The sequence below is a fragment of the Pollicipes pollicipes genome, unplaced genomic scaffold (assembly GCF_011947565.3).
Source record: "Pollicipes pollicipes isolate AB1234 unplaced genomic scaffold, Ppol_2.1 Scaffold_7262;HRSCAF=8765_pilon_pilon_pilon, whole genome shotgun sequence".
NCBI lineage: Eukaryota > Metazoa > Arthropoda > Thecostraca > Pollicipedomorpha > Pollicipedidae > Pollicipes > Pollicipes pollicipes.
The window spans coordinates 4507310-4528892 of NW_023597055.1; the positions used below are offsets into that span (position 1 = coordinate 4507310).

Below are 21583 nucleotides of genomic sequence, written 5' to 3' on the forward strand. Positions count from 1 at the left end.
GATGTTTTGAAGGAGCCCCACAGCCTTATGTCATGACACAAGCCTTCGGGCGCCGACCCGCCAGGTCAGCTGACGGGTAATCAGCTGACTGGTGCCCGAGCCCGCGGAGGCGGGCAGTGTCTATCTAGGCGCCCGCTTGTGCGTGTCGCTGTGGCATTATGATGGACGCAGCGCGCCGAGACGGCGTGTGCGCGAGCCGAGCCGAGCCAAGATCCAGCCGGCTAGGATAGAACGTGTTAGAGTAGTCTTTTAAAACTCTGAGGTGTGTGCCATGAAGGATTAAATCCTGCGATCTTCAAAAGATCAAATCTGGAAAAAGTCTGGAAAGTAAAGTTTGACGTCTCTTGTCCCTGAGTTACCTGACCTTTTAAAAGCAACCGGAACGATATCAATGCACATGTTGATGCAAAGCAGTCTAAAGCACCTCTGAATTGCATTTCCTGCGAGAAATGTGCGTTGCACTTCTGAGCTAAATGTCACCAATTTGGCCCTCAGAAAGACGTCATGAATAACCGAGGTAGTTGAGAAGCCCCAAAACCATATGAACTGGGAAGGCCGCGCGTACTCTAAACTTTGGCCTGTGCTCAATGTCGTTCAGAAGTTACTCTGTAAAACCTTAGGGTACCTCTGAGACCCTCCTGTAGGGCTAGATTTGAAATACATGCCGACCCGGCATAAGAAACTGAGGAGCTCGGGCCCCGCTACATACATTTATCAGTTTCTGGCCGCCTTCCATCGTGGGCCGCCCGACGCGGCGTCTAGTGGCAGCGAGCAGCAACTGTGGTTCGCCATCGGTGGTGGCGCCAGGAGCCCGCGGGGGTGCCCGCTTTACCCAGCGAGCCGTCTTAGTAGCCACGTATCGTGGTGGCTCGTGTCAACGCTCATTGCCATTGCGAGAATATGCTGTTTTCTGGATTGTTGATACAGTATTTGAATAAAACAAGAAACCCTCCTGTAAAAATATTGATTTTAAGATTGGGTTTTGGCCTTTGGTTGGGCGAATCACGTTCACGTCCTGGGGGCGCCGTTTGGAAAGAAAAAGACAATGGGGAGCACTCATTTGCTGGGTACCCTGTCTTTGGGGAGAAAATGAGACGTTTGTCGGTACGCACCTGATGGGAGAATGAGACAGTTATCGGTACGCCTTTGTTGGGGACACCATCTGTGCGGAGGAAATCAGACAGCGGCAGATGCCGCATTGCTGGAAGCTCGGTCTGGGGCGAATGTCTGCTCGAGCAACAGCGATCAAACGCATAGTGACTGGTTTGGAGGCTGCATTTAGTCCAGCTGCTCTCAGGCACTTCAGTATGTCTGGCTTTCAGCACACCGTCCGGCTGTTCCAACGGCTGTAGCACATTCATGTATACCAAGGGCTCCATCACACATTCAAGTTCCATTTTGTTTATGAAGCCGAAACATATTTGGCGCTTAATTCAGCGCTTATGCACAAATATTTTGATCAATGTATGTTAAATTTTCGCACCGAGTAAAAGTTTTGAGAGGATGATCAGAGGTGGCTGAATTAGTCACTCGTCTGCCGCGCTGGCTAAACTAGTCATCCAGCTAAACTAGTCATCTAGTCAAACTAGCCAACCATCTGGCCCGAATTCTCTCATTAACGCCAACATTGGCGGAATCGGTCCGTCCTGACCACGGGCCACTGGATACCGAAGCGTGCGACATTTAGTACTGAGTTTCGAATGATGCGCGACACAGCCATGTGGCAACCGTGCACAGCTCGTCGAGCACCTCATCTTTCCGGGAGGTGTTTGGTCTCAAAGCGTCTGGTGGGGTGTTAGGCTGCCGCTCAGCTCGCGCACAGTTGCCAGCTGACTCTGATGCGGTGTGGTGTGACACACAGCGGTGTGGTCGAAGGCGTTGCGCACACGCGCATGGCTTCCGTCGCTTTATTTGATCACGTTACACGACAGCATAGATAGATCCGTGATGTGCTAATGTACGCCTGCGCTGGAGCCTTGTCCCGCGGCTTTGGCCGCAAGATCGAGACGCGTCGTTCACAGTGCGTAGCTGTAAGCCTTTGCATCGACTTCCGCTCTCTTTGAAAGCTGGCATAAGAGAGTGGTTGGGAGTCCCCCGACGTTTCATTCAGCTCCCACCCACGCACTGCGTGATGTGGCACCCCTCCGCAAGAGGGATGGGGAGTCTCCCGTTACCTTCATTCACCACTCACTCACGCGCCGCGTGCAGCGGCACTCCTCCGCAAGCGTTTTGTCACTACCAGGTGTGATAATCGACGCGAACATGAACAAGCAAACATAGGTACAAATGAAGCAGCGTTCAGCGGTTGGCGGGCCCGACGCCGCGTGCCCTGCAGCCCCCCCCCCCCCCTCGCGAGCTGACGACGAGCGGCACGCGGCCGAGACCGCCGTGTCGCGTCGCCAGCCCAGGGATGGCAGCGGCGCGGCGGCGCCCCGGACGGCAGAGCGTCGGCCGATGGAGAGCCGGAGCAGCGTCGGCCGCCGGTCCGACGCAGCGGACGGCGCCACACCAGATAGCGGGGGGCAGGCGCCGGCTCTCGGGTGTGGCGTTGCAGACACGAAGCGCGAACATGGGCTAGGCATGCTGTATGGGTATGTTCGCACGTTCATCACGTCGGACACAGAAATGGCAATAGCTCGCGGGTGCCTGCATGCGGTATGCTCGGGCTCTGATTTCTGAAGGAAGTCACTCATCTCGTCTGGACGTAATCGCAGTGACAATGAGGATATTCGAAAACAGGCACGCCGCCCCCTTTCATTCGCCGCGAACAGAGCGACGCCGGTTGTGTTGGCTCATCCACCACCGCCGGCGCGCCACGAGCCGGGCTAGCGCTCCGGCGCCGCGTCAGCGTGAGTCGACCTGCTCTGCGTGCCAGCCAGTGAGCGCGCGACCGCCTCGGCGCACGTCTCAGCTGACGTGTTGCCCCCTCGCCGCCTCGGCGCACGTCTCAGCTGACGCGCCCGCCCTCGCCTCCTCGGCGCACGTCTCAGCTGACTTCCTCCCCCCCCCCCGCCTCGACCCACGTTTCAGCTGGCGTCTCAGCTGACTCCCCCCCCCCCCCCCGCCTCGACGCACGTCTCACTCGATGTCCCCCTCGCCGCCTCGACGCACGTCTCAGCTGACTTCCCCCCCCCCGCTTCGACCCACGTTTCAGCTGGCGTAAGCCCCCCCCCCCCCTCGCTGCCTCGGCGCACGTCTCAACTTCGCGCCCTGTGCGGGAGCGGGCCGGCGCGGCGCTCGGTCGGCGCCTCGCTCCGCGCGCTACGCGGCGAGTCGGGCGAGCAGGCCGGCGGCCAGCACGAGACCGAGCGAGGCGAGCAGTTGGCCAACGCCGGCGAGGCACTCCTCCATGGCTGCGTCCACCTGAGTGCTGATGATGCACAGCCGTTCCTTCTTGCACTTGGCGTCACATGCTGGATGCTGGTCGTGGAGTCCCCCGGCGAAGCGCCAGTACTTCTTGAACACGGCGTCGTCCTCCTTCATCATCTTGAAGAGCAGGTGCATGGACATGGTGGTGAGGTCGTTGAGGCCGTACGCCTGGCGCATGCGGTAGGTGATGTTCCAGAACTTGGCCGGCGACACTTCCGGGTCGCGCAAGTGCGCGCGGTTCGCCGCGTCCAGGTCGAAGTGGTACTGGATGTAGTCGTTGAGCACGCGGTCGCTGACCACGGTGTAGACGCGCATGCCCGGGTTCCGGGGGCGGCTGCGCGCGCCGGGATACAGGCTCGGGCCCATGAAGTACGTGTTGAGCGCCGACGTGTGCTGCTCGAGCCGGATGTCTCGGCGGTACACGTTCTGGAACGTGTCCATGTGCTCGTGGCCGAAGATGTTGGCGATGCGCGTGCTGAGGCCGGCGCGGTTGAGCCGCCGCCACAGCTGGTAGTTGTGCGGCGAGCGCAGGCTCGTCTGGTTGACGCTGCCGTGGTGGAAGCCGGGCGAGATGTGCGCCGTGACGATGGTGGGCCGGCCGGCGGCCAGCTGGTCGTCCAGCCAGGCCAGCTGGCCGGCCGGGTCGTCGCCGATGTGGCGCAGGTCCCGGTTGCGGTAGTAGTAGAGCGCCGTGTTGAGCACGATGACGCGCAGGTCGCCGACGTCGACGGCGTAGTAGCCGCCGCGGCGGAAGGTGCGCCGCGCCGACTCCGGCAGCAGCTCGCTCCAGCCGCTCTGCTCCAGGTACTCGTGGTAAAAGGTGCCGTTGTCGGACGGGAACTGGTCGCTCGGGTAGGCGTCGTGGTTGCCGATGACGGGCACGATCTGCGCCTCTGGGAACGCCGTGCGCAGCATGTCGGCGAGACGCCTCAGCTTGGGGAACACGTGCGTCCAGTCGGGGTAGGGCCAGTGCGGCGCCGTGTCGCCCGTCCACAGCACGGCGTCGGCGCCCGGCAGGTTGGCGCGCATGGTGTCGACGGCCGACTGGACGGTGCGCCACGGCAGGCCGCAGCCGGGCTGGCCGAACCAGTGCTCGGAGCCCTGGCCGGCCGTCTCCGGCCGGCACCAGGCGGCGGCGGCGCCCGTCGCCGCGTACTCGCCGTCCACGTGCACGTCCGAGAGCTGCCAGAGCATGTGGACGCCGCGCGCCGCCGGCAGTAGCAGCAGCGGGAGCAGCAGCAGACCACGCAGCGGTGGCGGCGCTCCTCTGTCGGCAGTACGGGTGGTTTTATGAACAGGGCCGACGACACAGGCTAACGATCAGAAGTCCTACGATATGAGTAGGTGTATCAGTGGCAAGGAAACACGGTTATGCAGAAATGAATCCGAATGTTGCAATGCAACTGGTTTTGAACAGTTGCCAAGAGGACCTAGGTAATTTGAGCAGTATGATGATCAAATAAATACGAGGGTACTATGGTGCAGCATATACGAGCAGCATATATTTTAACAAGCAACCTTATGCTCAGGGCTCACACAAAATGACGAAAAGATGCGAAATGCACTCGGCTTCTAGCATTTTATCAGTTCGAAAATAACGAGCACACCACAGCGGTGTGTTTCGTTTTCAAGTTGATAAAGGTTCGTACCCGAAGAAAATTTGGCATCTTTTCGTCGCTATCTGTAAACCCTGAGAATAAGGTTTTTTAATGGATATCATAACCTAAAAGTTAGGTATTCAGTCAAGTACAGAGGGCCAGATTGCAAGCCGTGCATATAGTGAGCCGTGAGGACATACCTGGTCTGCATGGTGTCAGACGCTCGTGACTGGGTTTGACCTTCACGGATGATGAAGGTTAAGATTGTTGCTTGCGCACGCGCAGTGCTACTGCACCAAATGCAGCGGTTGTGCTTGTGTCGGTCGTCGCAGTCTTCTGAGGGTAGCGAAACGCGGCAGATTGCGTCAGACTGGTGGGAGCGTGAATTGCCGTATAGAGTATAGCTTAGCATATAGCTTAGCGTATATTTGTAGTGTCGCAGTTTACACTAGTGTTTTCTCTTCGGTTTATGCAGCGATTGCATTTTATGCTGGTATTCGAATTTCGTAGCTGCCTATGGTTAGATGTTTGAGGCGGTACGCTCGTCGCGTCGGTTTAATCACGCGATTTGCGTAATGTGGCTTACTTTTACAGTGGTTTATTTCAGAAGTGTCATCATTCATCTCACATGCGCTGCAAACACTTTCCTACCTTTAACGAGCATTTAAGATGAACGGCACTGCGAGCTGAGGCCGCGCAGAGCGTAGATTACTGTTGATGTTAATATCAAGCATAAAAGCATCGTGGTTCGAGCCTCTACATATCTAACCGTCAAGAGGATTCAACCTTCCGAGTGTTAAATTGTTCCTGCTGGGGTTATTTCGTAGCCAGAGCGACCGATTCCATGCCACACAGGTTGGCATTGAAACATGCTCCTTTTGGGCTGCGAACGCCTCCCTTCCTATGCCAGGTGAACGGTGCCGCGGCCCCCTAGCACGACAGCAGGACTTTCTCGCTCTCTTTGCACCAGACGGGTCAGAGACCTGTTGAGTGGATCTGCAAACTGGCCAGGAGTGTGAGAGTTTTGAGTGGAGCTGCAAACCCGTCAGAGAGTTTCTCCCCATTACGTTATTTTCTTCAGATCCATGATTTGCTTATATGCCAATGCCAAACGAGTGTCGCTTTGTTCAGTTTGTGATTGTGACTTTTTAAATGTTGTTCCGAAGGGTTTGCAGGGGTGGCTTTGGGCGCAGAGTACCTACTAAAGTACCTAAATACTACTACTAACTGCTAAAGTGCCTACATAGCTTGTTGCATGCACCCTGACACGCCACCCATGTTGTGGCATCAAGTACAATAGATAATTTTTCTTCCTCCTTTTATAGGATAGGATATGATAGGATATGATGTATAGGATATGATGTATAGGATATGATAAATATGATGTGATATGATATATAGGATAGGATATGCATTCCTTCACCAGACAGGAATGCAGCGGGGTTTATGCGCCGCACGATGGTACGGCACGGCCGACATGGACCTCGCTGGCCAGTAGCCATCTGGCCTTTCGATTTCAGTCGGGCCAGTCAGTGCGCGGGCTCTGGGACTCGTACCCAGTGCCGCTGAACTACGAGTCCAGCATCTTTCCCCTAAACCACGGAGACGGTCTTGTGATTTGGGATGCGGATGATGCGCATAGCAACAGGTTCACACCTCTTCGCCACTCGTCTTGAGCACACAAATCACGGCCGTCGTCCGCGTGTAAGCCGGACAGCGCCGTCTGTGCGGTCCTCGTCGGTGCTGACAATCGCTCACCTAGCGACGCCCTGACTCCGGGAGCTCTCCAGCCCGCCCCGCACAACCGCCCGCAGCGACCACCGCCTCCGCCACCCACTGAGTGGATCCAGCAGCGCATGCGCCCAGCGCGGCGGCACGCTGCCAGCCGGGCCGCCGTGAAATGTCTCCAGATCGGGCCGCGATTTATCGGCGCATGTCGCCAGATTCGTCGGTGAGTAGGATTTTTGCCTCGATCGCGTTTTGCATCGCTTACTTACTGCTTGCGTGGTTGGTTTGACGGCAGTTTGTTCTGACCGGACTAGTGCGTGGTGTCCTCCTTTTTCAGAATATGATTCAGTGTTAGCCAGAAAAAGAAAACCTCCACTACGAATAAATAAAGAAACGGAAACAAAAGGAATCAAGAAACCTCTTTATTCCTGGTTGGGCCCGCTCGGTCATCAGATTCAGACGAGCCGTGAGCAGTCATATAATTCGGGGTGGGCCAGAAAATAAAAGAAGAAATATATTCAGCTTTGAAAAGTGACTATCGAAACAGACGCTCCCGGTCACATGTTAAGGTAATATCGCCGGACTATCAGGATTAATTTGCACCTCACTTTTTGATAGGAGCGTCATCTTTGTTTTTTGATAAGTCTGGGAACTGTTTGACTTAACGCTGGCCTTTTTGGGAGGAGAATGCCATATGCTAGTACTTTTGTTACGAAAGCGCGTTAGCCTTACGTTGGAGGAAAAAGCGCATGAGTGGGATTTATTGGCTGCTCTTTGTTCGTGTGTGTTGCAGAACTACTTTGTTGGCAAGCAGATCTTGTTGATTAGTCTTAAAAATCTGTTTTTTTTAGAAAGCATCATTTTCATATTTGTTTAGGTAGGTCGGATCCATTTAATCAAGTCGTCACTTGGGGTTCGAGGAAATGACCTGGCTCAACCCGTCGATTAGCCACGCTGGCCCTTTTGAAGGGCTTCACGTGAGGCTTTGTGAAGGGCTCAAAGAGGCATCAGCTCTGCGTTAATACGTCTCCGACCACCAGCGTTGTCGTAGTTGTTAAATAGCCCATGCGCTTTCGCACGCTCGCACCGTTGTGCGTATATTGTTTTTCATCTCGAAGTCATTGTCTCGATGCGCGTTTTGCCATATATGGTCTATTCGTGACGCAGATCCAAATACCATTACGATCAGATCATCACATATGCATCTCCGGGAGCTAATGAAGCGTGGGGTTGTGATTTTCCGATGCTCGAGCACTTTTCAAAGTAATATCGAGCACTTTTTGGTCGTAGCTCGCTGATGCGCTTTCAAATGACACCAAAGATCATTTGCAAGTTGTGAAATGCATTTGCGAGGAGCAATATACACGTACAAAGACAATACTGTTAGCCTTACTCCTCGTACAGTAAGGAGGGGGGGGGGGGGGGCAAGGAGATATAGATGCATTGATATTTCGGCTACATGCCTTTATCAAAACGGCTAAGAGTAGTAGGTTGTTGATTCATGTTGAGATTACTCATATTCGTTTTGATAATCATGTAACCTAAATATCAATGCATCTACATCTCCTTTCTCCTGGTTATTCTACAAGGAATAATGCTAAAAGCACTGTCTTTATAAAAAATCATTTGATGTCGTCCTGGTTTCACCGGCGCCCATTGTCCCTCGTGCTCATTACTGTTGAGATTGCTCGGTCGCACCATCCATTTAGGCCTTTCCCCTTAGGGAAGGCCATTTTCCTCACCGACCACCGATATAAACATGATGTTTTTAACACTGCAAATTGCGGACACCGTTGGAGGTTCGCTGCAAACCATGTGGTGATCAGAGAAAGAGCTGACTTTGAACGGTTGATTGGCCATCTGCTGTCACGTTAGATTCTCCCGCAAAAATACCAAGCATTTTTTACATAGTGCGCCGCTTTAAAAACGCATTTGCCGAAACAAGTTAGCTGTTCACTTCATGACGAGCTAATTTTGTATTTAAATTTAGCTGTTTGGCAACTATTTTTTTAAGGTATTTTTGGACAATTGAGTGTTTGATTAGCAGCAAGGTAACTGGGTTTCCGACACAGTCCATCGATCTGTTGCTGATGTCTATCTAATTCCGAACGGAGCTCAGTATTTTGCCTAGCGGCCGGCGGCCAGTAGTGTCCAAGCTCTGCAGGCTGTACGCGCCGCGCCGCTCCCGAAATCTTCAGATCTGGCGACGCTGGCGATCTGGCATCGCGCCAGCGCCGTGCCAACGCTCCCGCCGACCTTGAGGGATTTTCACCCGTCTTTTCCAAGCGTGGTGCGTGCCGTGCGAGAGCGGGCTGTAATGCGTTAGTGGCGAATTCCAAACGCGAAATTGGAGTCGGTTATGTCAAGTACTTTACTGTTAAGTGGACGTTAATGTTGACGTTCATCTTCGTACAGTGACCGAATCAGCCCAGATTATTTGGGGAATCCCCTACGTAGGACAAGGTATGCTACGGTGGCCATTTTATGGTTCGGGGGATGGCATTGCTCTTGGCGTTGCAGCCATGATTTGTCGTCGGGAACGCGTGGTCCGGCTCCTGCAGCGTCACCACGACATTACCGTCAGCAATGATATAGGCGCAGCACTGGTGCTCTACTCATGCTATTTATCAGGCTGGTGTCAAATAAGACCATGGCCGTGCTTTGAATTAAATTTTACATTCTCGCCTTGACGTCGGATAATTTAGAATTCGTGTGGTGCGAACGCGTCCTTGAGCTGAAAAAGACGAACAGAGGTGCGCCCGAGTAGCGAGTGTCTGCTCAGAATGCAGCACTAGCCCGGCGCTGCAGCGTCCGCTGTCGGCGAGGATGGATGATGACCGGCGCCGCCGAGGAGTGCGGCGGGAGTAGTGGAATTTGGTTGACTTCCATCTGATTTCAGATTTCGTTTTCGATTTGTATTCTAATCAACGCAGTTTTTAGGCGTCTTGTATGCGAAAGGGGTGTAAAGTTTACGAGCTATTTTGGTGGCGGCGAACGAACTCCTCATATTAGGATTCCACAGCCCAAAAATGATCCGCGAATAATCAGCATCATATTTCTTCGTGCGTTTAGTAACTAGATATCAATAAAGAAATAAACCACATTGTACCTGTTCAAGCGCCTGGTTTCCTGGCAGGCGTGCGTGACGTTATTTGAAGCCTTCATACAGGTCGGCCCCGTTCTTGGAACAAACTGGGGATTTCGGGCGCTTAGATCGGGCCGTACCAAGGTGGCGGGCCGCCGGTCACGGCCCGCCGCCGCAGAGGCAGCCGACGGGGTCCGCTCGCTAATGGGTGCAATCCACCCGGGTGTTGCGGCAGCCGCTGCACCCACACGCCGATGTGTCGAGAGGCCGGCATAAGTTGGTGCGTTCGAATCTGGAGAAGCGATTTTTTAGCAGCAGAGTGGCGAGCGCACTGTCAGCATCGCCTGTCGTGTTCCCACGGGGGGGGGGGGGGAGTCCCACCGGGGAACCGACGTGGTAGGAATTCGAAAATGCGTCGCAATCGGAGCCTCTATAAATGTTCAGCTCTGCCACGCACATCATCGTGGGCGGAACAATCAATGGGTGTGTTTGTAATGATATGCATCGCAGGTAAATAGGTGCGTAATGGGTAGAAGGCTGGCCCGGGTTACGTGGTGGTCACTGAGTGGTGGTGGTTACATGGTGGTGGTTACATGATGGTGGTTACATGGTGGTGGTTACATGGTGGTGGTTACGTGGTAACGTGATCACTACATTGCGCGCTCAAAGAAAGGTATGAGATGAGTTTTCTTTTGGCAGTCGGCCAAAAACAGCGTGCCGCACGTTTGACTAACGGAAGAGGCGCAGTTACGGGGCCTTGCCTCGTCATCCCTTCCACTTTGTCATGACTTCTCTACCTTACGGTGGGCCTTTGGACATCCCCGGTTCTTCAGAGGTCTTCTAGAACTGTGTCTGAGTGCAGAAATTATGCCACAAGGCGCGCTGAGCATCGGGAAATGGAGTATAATTTCGTAGACTCAGCATCGCCAAGGCGCATAGGTTCGTAATATAAGTTTTTTGGCGGGGGGGGGGGGGGAGGGGGGAGGAGCAGGAAAATGGTTGAACACGCCCCGAACTACGCTGACGGCTTTTCCCAGAATTCGATCCGACCTGATCCTGACCTTACCGCTTTCTGCTCAACATGAACTGCGGGGACTGGAGCACCCTAAACCTGACCTTACCTGACCTGACCTTCCATCTAAATCTGACCTTACCGCTGTCGCCGCCGCTCGGTGCCCGTGCTCTGGTGGCCGACAGCGGCTCTGGCATGAGTAGCCGGCGCGCGCTGCGTACCCTCTCACCAATGACCAGTCGCCGCTCGGTGGCCGTGCTCTGGCGGCCGGGGCAGCCCTGCCATGAGTGTCCGACGCGCGCTGCGCACCCTCGCACCACTGACCAGTCGTCGCTCGGTGGCCGTGCTCTGGTGGCCGGCAGCGGCTCTGCCATGTGTGACCGGCGCAGTCTGGAGCCTAGCGCCACTGACCAGTCGACCGCGTGCTGCACCGGCCCGCGTCTTGCTGCACCCTCCAGCCATGCCAATTGTGTGAGGTGGGCGTTCACAGGTCAAGTATCGTCAACGGCGGATTGAGCCACTGAGGCGAGCTCAACTGGATATAAATTGGCCGTGGACATGACCTCGTTGCTTGAATTCTCTCTGACGCCAGCTCGGCCGGCGTCGCGACGCCATGTTGGGCCGCACACGGAAGGCACCTCGTCCGCTGTCTGCAGCGTCTCCCCTCCCCTCTCCTGGCGCGGCGTGCGACGGCCGCCATCCAAGGACGGGTGGGGAGGGCAGACGGAGAGTATGGAGCAAGCTGCCGACGCGGCCCAGCGCAGGATGACGTCGCCTGTTGGGCTGTGTCTCCTGGCCTGACTGGGCTGTGCTACGACGGTTTACGGGAGTCGGAGACGGTGGCGCGCTGCTCTCTCCGGAGCCGGAGATGGTGGCGCGCTCCTTTCTCCGGAGTCGGAGACGGTGGCGCGCTCCTTTCTCCGGAGTCGGAGACGGTGGCGCGCTCCTCTCTCCGGAGTCGGAAACGTTGGCGCGCTCCTCTCCGGAGTCGGAGACGGTGGCGCGCTCCTCTCTCCGGAGTCGGAGACGGCGGCGCGCTCCTCTCCAGAGCCGGAGGACGGTGGCGCGCTGCTCTCTCCAGAGTCGGAGACGGCGGCGCGGCCCTCTTCGGAGCCGGAGACGGTGGCACGCTGCTCTCTCCGGAGCCGGAGACGGTGGCGCGCTGCCCTCTCCGGAGCCGGAGACGGTGGCGCACTGCTCTCTCCGGAGCCGGAGACGGTGGCGCGCTGCTCTCTCAGGAGTCGGAGACGGTGGCGCGCTGCTCTCCGGAGCCGGAGACGGTGGCGCACCGCTCTCTCCGGAGTCGGAGACGGTGGCGCGCTGCTCTCTCCGGAACCGGAGACGGTGGTGCGCTCCTCTCCGGAGTCGGAGAGGAGCGGTGGCGCGGTCCTCTTCGGAGCCGGAGACGGTGGCGCGCTCTTCTCCGGAGTCGGAGACGGTGGCGCGCTCCTCTCTCCGGAGTCGGAGACGGTGGCGTGCTCCCCTCTCCGGAGCCGGGAGACGGTGGCGCGCTGCTCTCCGGAGCCGGAGACGGTGGCGCGCTGCTGTCCGGAGCCGGAGACGGTGGCGCGCTCCTCTCTCCGGAGTCGGAGACGGTGGCGCGCTGCTGTCCGGAGCCGGAGACGGTGGCGCGCTGCTCTCTCCGGAGTCGGAGACGGTGGCGCGCTGCTGTCCGGAGCCGGAGACGGTGGCGCGCTGCTCTCTCCGGAGCCGGAGACGGTGGCGCGCTCCTCTCTGGAGCCGGGAGACGGTGGTGCTCTCCCTTCTCGGGCGATTAGTGCTGAACCCGGCTTGACCGGTAAAACCCGTAGGCGTGTGAACGTGTAGGTCGACAGTTGAACCAACAGCCCGCGGCAGGTGTGGGAAGCTCACATATACTTGGGATGGACCTGAACGGCCTCTGAATGCGTTTCTGGTTGACATGCAAAGTCATGTAGCAAGTATGCTATTTTGTGCCTAGATCGGAGAGGAAAGTTGTGGACTTCACTGAAGTTGGGGATAACTTCGTCTCCCTGCCGCCGGCCCCGTTCCCGTACCCTTGATCCGTGGACTGGAATCTCGTGAGATGTCAAACATCCCGCCTGTCTAGCTCTGGCTGTCGGAAAAGACGTGACGGCGCGGGCTACCCGGGATCATGTGACGCACGTCTCGAGGGTGGCCGACACGTACTGGTTAGTGAGCTGCACGCGATGAGCTCTCTCGGAGGCAGTGCCGCGCCCGATGTAGGCAGGGGTACGTACCGAACGGGGCATGTGTTTCAGTGCGTCGCTCGGGGGCGCGTACCACTTACGGAACCGCTTATCCATCATGGCACAACAAACAACGGCTTATGAAACGTGCGAATGTATTCGTACTGTGGTTCAGGCTGTTGAATGGGAAACAATTGCCGACTCTCCTGCTGAAGAGTTTAGCGTTGCCGATAATGATTTGTAGGCTGTCACAATTTGTGATAAATTATGCAGCAACATACCGTGCCTTTTGCTATTTAGCTATCTCCGGCCAACCACCGGCCACCCGCACCTTGCCGGCTAGGCTCTTAAGTCCTAAGTGAATTCCCTCCACACTTACCCATGACTTAACATTGGTTCAACATCATGAGGCATCTGCACCGCAGTGGCGTATTGAGCTTGTTGGGCCAATCGCAGCAGGTTTCGTTTGTCTTGACGGCCTTCAAATTCCATTGGTCGAGTTGGTTGCATGTCTTATTTGCAGCGCTGGCTCATGCCTCCGTAGGTGGGCGTTGGGCTGGAGATTCTAAATATCACGGGTCATCTTCTCTGCTTCTCTTCTCTGCTGGATCCAGAGGGGGAGGGGGTGGGGCGGGGGATGGGGTGGACAAGGGTGCACGAGACCCATGACCGGCCAAACAAATGCGGGACCTTAACACAAGGTGACAAAAATGGACTCATTCGGACATCGGGGCGACCAGGAACAGCCCTAGAGAAGATGTCGGCTCCATGAGCATGGCAAAATCCTTGTCGACGGATTGGATTCATCTTGGTAAGAGAAGTTTTAGAGTCCGTTGTGTTGTCTAGAGACCCACGCTGTCGGGTGGTGTCCTATACGTGGACTTGTCGGGACACTCACGGCCGCTCTGGGGTCTTTCACATCAATTTTGGGGTTTTCCAACCGGAGGAGGACACAGAGGGGCGGAGAGCGAGCCCAACGTTGTTGTGTGTGTGTGGCCCCACATGCTGACCTACTGGTGAACTGTTGATCGCTTAGCGGCCCTCCACGGGCCATTCCCATCCGCTTGAAAGACTCTACACCTGTGCCGAGGCTCTACGCCTGTATGGTCACCTGCGAGCATTCTCGATCGCCCGCGGGCCCGTCACATTTACGTGCGTCCTTTCCATTTGCACACAGGGCCCTGGGCTGTTGCCGCCCCCTCCCCCTAAAGAAGCAAAGCGAGGCACACGGTGTGTTCCGGAGCTAGATCTTCCTTTTCCCGGACTGTGACGTGAGCAGTGCTTTATTCGTAGCGATTTATGGCCATAGGCGCGTTGGACCGGGCCGCCGCACACGCCGTAAAGCCGTGAAGCATGTGCCGTTCGGCAGAGGTCTACCCAACCCGCGCGCGGCGCTTTACACAACAAGTGCCAGCCGGCCAAGATGCGCTTAGGACGGAGATCCGTCGGGGAACCAGCGGGGTCGCGCCCCGGGCCCTTGGCCACGCACAAGAGGCTCGGGGCCCGCTGGAGTAAACACATTGACGCGAAGAAATCGTTCGCGTGCTGGTTAGCCCGTACTAGAGGTTATTACGAACGATCCGATCCCGCAATGTTGCCAGTTCAACTGGAACATCCCATGAAAGGAAGACAATTGCAGTGGCGCTTTACATCTGTGCCAGACTGCTATCAACTATGACGATATTTACGTTGGATCGCGTCGGTCTCACTACGGTGGGGTGCCGGTAGTGTATTGGTTAACGCGTCTGCGTCAACTGCACGTCTGGGAAACCAGAGGTACGGGGTTCGATTCCCCGCGGTGCCCGCCCTTCCTGCCAGGGTGAGGGGCAGGCGACGCCATATAGCCTCAGCAGCTGAGTGCGTCGTAAAGCCCCAATGACGTGACATGACTCTCACTACAGCGCGGCCACCGTGCGCTGGGGACGCTGTGACGATTTTACCCTTCGATCTTGCCGACCCTTAAATATTGCTGACCCTTATATCTTGCTGACCCCTATATCTTGCTGATCCTTAAATCCTGCCGACCCTTATATCTTGCTGATCCCTAAATCTTGCTGACCCTGATACCTTGCTGATCCTTAAATCTTGTTGACTCTTGTACCTTGCTGATCCTTAAATCTTGCTGATCCTCATATCTTGCTGATCCCCACCCAGTGGTCATTTGAATGGGTGGCAGATGACCAACGCAGTCGGCGCTCCCCAGAACCCAAGTGATCGTCACCGTATCAGCGATCATACGGGGGATCAGCTGGCGACCGAGCCGAGACCCAGTTTTTGCGAAGCAATGAGTTATTATAGGGTTGGGGTGTCACGGGTTGTGGTGCAGTATAGCGTATACTGGCGTGTGGTGCGGTATATTTTTCAGATATTATATTTTATTCGTGTCCGTGTCACGTGGAATTCTTGGCTGCCGCAGTACATTGTTGCTGCAGAATTGTCGCCTTTGCATTATTCGGTTCAATTCCGCCAGAATTGTCGAAACGTTTTCCCGTGCTTTTCATTTGAAAAGTCTAAAGTTAGTACCGCTTCTGCAGCTACGAAAACTGCTATTGGAGAGCAGCACTTTTAAAACAGATAGGAAGAAGGGTACCGAAAGCAGTGTATTGCGTTTTCTGGCGATGAAACTTACAAGGATGCCCAGAACACAGATAGCGATGCCCCAGCATGACTTTTGGACCCAGCCAGTCTCGCATGGGTCATTTTGTAGCGTCGGAAACGTTTTTTCGAATCCGTGGTTAGCGTTAAGACGTGGCTTAAAGTCCTGGCTCGTCCCGTTGCTGTCCGTGGTGTGACTTGCGGCATGTGCGGGTCACCGGATCAGGCCGCGAAGACAGCTGGGGTGGCTAGGTGACTTGGTGACCATGTCAGACCGTGAGGAGGGCTGGGGTCGTGGCATGACCCGATGACCTGCGGCGTACCCGATGACCTGGGGATGACCCGATGACCTGCGGCGTAGGTCACCGAGTCAGACCGCGAGGAGGGCTGGGGTTGTGGCATGACCCGATGACCTGCGGCGTACACAGGTCACCGGGTCAGACCGCGAAGAGGGCTGGGGTCGTGGCGTGACCCGGTGACCTGCGGCGTGCACAGGTCACCGGGTCAGACCGCGAGAACAGGCTGGGGCCGTGGCGCGGACCCGCTCCGTAAAGATGGCTCGCAACACGCCTGACAAAAACCAGCCGGTGTGTGGATACTGAACGCTGAACAGGTCATCCCCCGAAGAGGACGCTGTTCCTAACACGAGCTCTCTCCGAGAGTGGGACTTCCTATATGGACGGACGGCAGCCGTGAGGCTGGTTTCCAATAACAGTACTAGTGTTTGGCAGTCAAATACGACGGTTTGTTCAGTGCCACCGTCTCAAGGCCAGGGCGTGATTTCCTTAAATGAAGAGGGCTGGGGCGGAACGGTAAAAAATGACGGAGCATATCCTTAAGTACACTAGTGCATTGTTTTCTATGGTTTCTCCACGGATTTGGCCCACTTCCTTCTCAAAGTTGGGGTGGGGAGGGGGCGGCCCGGAGCCCAAGTTGGGGGTTGAGGCCTTCCCAACTGAATAGGAAAGTACACGCCTGTCTTAACGTCAACCGAGCCGGTGTATTCATTTGATTCCAGCAGGGTACGTACCGATCCCAGCCGATGTAAGGCATCCGAGGTCTGCCTTCTCCATGATCATCTGTCTTCGTGACTATGGAGCCGTGACCTGGCTCGGTGTTGTGTTGACTCGCCCGCGTGTGGTCCGTGCACGTCGTCGCGGTCACCGCGTGCCCAAGTGTCCGCGTGCCACGTGCCACGTGCGGCATCACCACCCGTGGCGGTACCGCTCTCAGTGTGACTGCGCCATGCACAGGTGACCTGGTCAGTAGACGGGGGAGATGCCGGGCGGCTGGCTCCCGCTCCTCTGGTCCGCCCCACTGTCTTGTTTACTCGATGCGTGATCACGTACTCGGCCCTGTCGTGACCTTGGCGTCGTTAGCGCCGCGCCCGGCTGGCTGCAGCCTGGCAGCGCCGGCAGCACCGGCCCACCGGCGGGCCGCGGAACCTCCGCGCGCAGCCCGGAGAGGAGGCAGAGCCGCGATGATGGCAACAGCGCCCGTCACGCGGCCCGCGTGATGCGGAGCACGCACCGCCGTCACGCCCGCCGCGATGGAACACGCCACGCGCGGCACGTCACGGCGTCACGGTGGAGCGCGTTTTCTGAAAACAGCTTGATTCCAACCAATCGCACGGGATGCAGTTATGTTTTCTGTGTTCTGTTGCATTGATGCCAGCGAACAGCCTACTTATACCGTGGTAAATAGTGGTAATTATGCACGTTGCTGGAGAAGCCACAATGCCCACGTTGAGGGTGGCTTGGTTCCGGCTGATTTCATGCGCATAAGGTTCCGAATATATGAATCGCGCGGCGGGTTATGAACACAGTTCACAGCCTGACTAAAAGCAAGGCGTAAATCAGGTTGTTGGGGTGTTAAAAGAGTTATAGATCGTTGTGATGGCGAAATAAAGCCTCATCTGGGTCATATAGCCATAGAGCTCGTGCTGTCGCGAAAAGCGTGAGACGTGGCTTTGCCAAGCCATTGAGCTACTGATTATCATTCGAAATATCAGTTAAACATATATTATCATTACGTCACCATTCCGAGACACCACCGCCTCCCTCGGCCCACATGAACAGCCAATTTGCTGCAGTTAGCTAACGTAAATTAAGCGTGAGTTAAAGACGCTCTGCCAGTCGTCTTGCCGGCCTGTACACGCCTGCCGGAGGCAGCATGACTCGCCCAACCATTGTAATATGACTATATACTCACGGGATTTCTAAACATTCGCTGTTCCTATTTATGTGTTGGTCGTTGACAGAGAGCGAGTTCTACCAGGAACTCATCCCCCGATTAGAATCCACAACAATTTGCACTTGAGGCTGCATCCGTGACGATGAAGGTCGACTTCTCAACTTGAAAAGTCTGATAGCGCTTGGGCAAGTCCCAAGATGCGGGAAAAACTTCACGTCTTGAGCCGTCCCCGATGTGGTGCTTTGACGGTGGCGTAAGTAGCTGCATTCGTGTTGTAGGAACACTCAGTACATTTGCTTTTTCAGTACGTTTATTTTATCAAACTTACAATGATAAAGAATACAACATTTTACGGTATTCGCGTTGGTGACACATGCCATCATAGCTATCTGCCGTGTGTGGTATTAGATCCGCGTTGCTTCAGTGGCAAACGGCCCCTATCCGAACACCACGTGCTGGTCACTTGCCAGCGCATTGACACGGAACGTGCTGCCTCCTCGGTAACACTATGTGTTCCACATACTCTGCCGATGACCCAGGGTGTCGGCGTTAGGATGGTCCTCCGTACATCGAACAGTCGTCGGCTTTCTGGCAGACGCCAGCGTATCGTTTGTAAGAGCGATGTCTGATTTGAACGTGGCTGTTGTGCCACATTGCTATAACCCTTACCTGCTGAGTCGGGTGGCTTCTGCGTGACGCGATAGGTAGCATGTGTGCTTCGGAATCAAAGCTGCTGAACCACGGAAAAGCCCAAAACATCGCAGCTATGTTTGAGAAGAAATGCGCCGACATCTGATGACCGCGCGCGGATGCTAGGAGCGGGTCAGATCCCGCCCAGTGCTGGCAGATATGCAGCGCAGTGGAGCTATTTCCGCCCTCCGCATACTCTGACTGTGAGCCCGCCGAGAGCAGCGCTGTAGATCCTTGCTGACCTGGGAGGATCGGGCCCTGACGTACGGCGCAACAGCGGCCGTCCGTGACCCCCCCCCCCCCTCCCCCCCTCTTCCGTCGGTGCCGCCGGAAGTCCGCGGGTCTTTCGTCACAATGGCCCGGGGCGTGTTCGGTAGTCGGTCGCGACGTCAGCATGCCCGCCGGCGCGTGCAGGGGCGTGTCCGACGGCGCGTGCAGGGGCGTGTCCGGCGGCGCGTGCAGGCCGGCACGTCACAGCGACCCAGCCACCGCGGGCACGGCGCTGGGCCCGTTGGGCAGCTGGGCCCGGGTACCGTCTTGAGAGGTGGGTGGCTCATTCCGCATGTTGCGCAGCGTCGCGATGTCGCACGCCGACCGACCTCTTGTTCCGACCGACGACGGTAAAACTCTTGCTGGGAGCGAGATTCGAACCCGGCTCTCGACTCGGCTCACCGCTGCTGGGCCGGAGTACTCTCCATTGAGCAATACCGCTACAAGTGTAGTATCAGTGCGGGCCCGTCGGGCAAGAACGGACGCAAGCTGGAATTTCAAATTCAAATTCAAATTCAAATTCGTCCCTCAAATTCCTCTCCGATGCAGCGTTTGCTTCGAGGAGTGGAAGTGTGAGCAGGCGCATATGCTCGCTACAACGCTACAAGGCCGTGACGTCAGCGCTTGGTCGGCTATTTGGCGTAATCGCTTTCCGTCACTCCCTGGCCAGGACGAAAGTCGCAGGCTGGTCATCGTCTGTAACATAGAAAACAGGCGCGGGACCAGGACTCGGAACTTATTGTCTGACGTATGGTGCTGGATGTTGTGAGCATGCACGGCCCCAATGGAGCTGCTTTGGAATGATAGCCAGCCGTTGCTCTGTTGTCTGACTAACAGCCATGCTCGAAGGAACGTATGGCAGCTTGATGTCTTGCCGACATCCTCACGTTTATTGCTTTTCGAAAGGTATGTGCAGCTGGATTGTATGTCTGTCTAGGGTCGGTGCGCCGCTGTACCGCCCCCTCTGGGGCGCGTTTCTGCGTTCTCAAACAGCGGTGCACCAACAATTTGAGGACGGGACAGGTGGGGGGGGGGGGGGGGGGGGGGACGGGGGAGGAGGGCATGTGGGCTGCCAGGACGGGTCGGCCGGTGTGAGTCGACAGGACAGCGTTACGGTGGTCATTTAACAGCGTAATTGGACTCTCGAAGATAATTCGAATTATGTCGACGGCGCGGCAGGGACACTACCCAATGCTCTTGTTGGACGTAACTAGTCCTGATGTTTCGCTAGAGTATGCCTTTGAAACATGCCCCACGGGTGGGACACGGCCTCAGATTACCGCAGTACCGGCGCCCAGCGCTCGACACGACTCTGACCGTGCTCGCCCAGGTCGGTAATCAGCTCTTAGAGGCAGCGGGAATAAATATGTTGCGGGTCAGGGGCGTCAGTGCTGTAGCCAGAAGGGTATGTTTGCAGTTCAGTGTATACAATCCGCTTTCACCAGCGGTCTGTCCCCACCGCGCCGTTGCCGCCGCCCTGGTCTGTCCCGGGTGTGGTCCGTGTCGATGGGGTCCTGCTAGTCTGCCTCTGTGTTGTCCTGTGTCATTTGCCTGTCCCCGTTCGTACCAGTGTGCTCCCACCTGTCTGCAACTGTGTCTCCCTGCCTCAGTGACCTGTCCCCTCCGTCCCAGGTTGTTCCCACCAGTCTGCCTCGGTGTCGTCCCCTCTCAGCAGCCTGTACCCTCCGTCCTAGGGTGTATCCACCAGTCTGCCTCTGTGTCGTCCTGCGTCAGCAGCCCGTCCCTCGCGCCACCCTGTCTCATGGTACTCCCTAAAGCCTGCCTCAGTGTCGCCCTGCCTGAGCGGCCTGTCCCCTCCGTCCCAGGGTGTACTCTCCAGTCCGCCTCTGTGTCGTCCCCCCTCAGCAGCCTGTCCCCCCCCCGTCCCAGGGTTTTCCCAGCAATCTACCTCTGTGTCTCCCTGTCTCAGCAGCCGTCCCCGTCCGTTGCAGGGTGTTCTTGCCGAGGCGCGCCAGCAGCGAGCGGTACGATGACCTGGCGGACGAGAGGCGCGGCACCAACCTGCTGCTCCGAGCCGACGCACAGTTCGCTGACGTCCAGGTGCGGCCAGGCTCCGGCCCGTGCGGAGTTGGGGTCCGGTCTGTGCGGGGTCAGGGTCCGGCGGCGCACGTCCCCGGTCAGGGTCCGCACTATACGGGGAAGGCTCTGATCTGTGCTGGGTCAGGGTCCAGTCTGTGCAGGCTGAGACTGCGGTCTGTGCGGGGGCGGACTTAAGTCCGTTTGTGTTCAGAGTCCGATCTATGCGGGATCACGCTCCGGTCCGTGCGGGTCCAGGCAGCTGTCCGCGGGTCAGGGTCCGGTGGCGCATGTCGTCTGCCAGAGTCGGACCTGGGGACCGGGGACGGCTGCGTGGCTCAGGCCGGAGCTCAGTCCGAGTGGCTCCGGTCGCGGTCTGCGGCTCTCGGTTTCCGCACGGTGGCTCGGAAACCCGTAAGATCAGTGATTGGGGATTGGGGTCAGACCTCAGGGCAACGACCGGGGTCAGCGGCCACGAACACAGACCCGGTGCCTGGGAGATCGGGATTCCTGCCTGGCTGGGGCAGGAATCCAAGGGGGGAGTCCTGCTGCTGGCTGGGACACTACGAACGGCGCGCAGCTAGTAGCTCAGGGATTCAGAGCAAGAGCACGCCGCCCAGCAATGCAGGCCCGACACCGCTGGCAATGTGGTGTGACAGCCCGCCGGCAGGCCTAAGTCGGGCACGGCCGGATGTTTACGGGGGGGGGGGGGGGATGGGACAGGGGCTGATGTCGGTGTCAGGTGGCTGGAGACAGCCCGGTCTCCCGGTACGTCACGTGACTGGGCGCCCTGTGACGTTCATCAGGCAGCGGGTAT

The 21583-nt window shown here is 56.9% G+C and overlaps 1 protein-coding gene across 1 annotated transcript in view; it reads left to right on the top strand.

The window, feature by feature from the left end:
• LOC119113731 (soluble calcium-activated nucleotidase 1) overlaps positions 1-21583 on the top strand; it is a 41063-nt gene that overhangs the window by 12582 nt on the left and 6898 nt on the right. The window contains exon 8 of the mRNA XM_037237979.1: positions 20682-20790. Coding sequence (XP_037093874.1) covers positions 20682-20790 — 109 coding nt within the window. The remainder of the gene's footprint in view (positions 1-20681; positions 20791-21583) is intronic.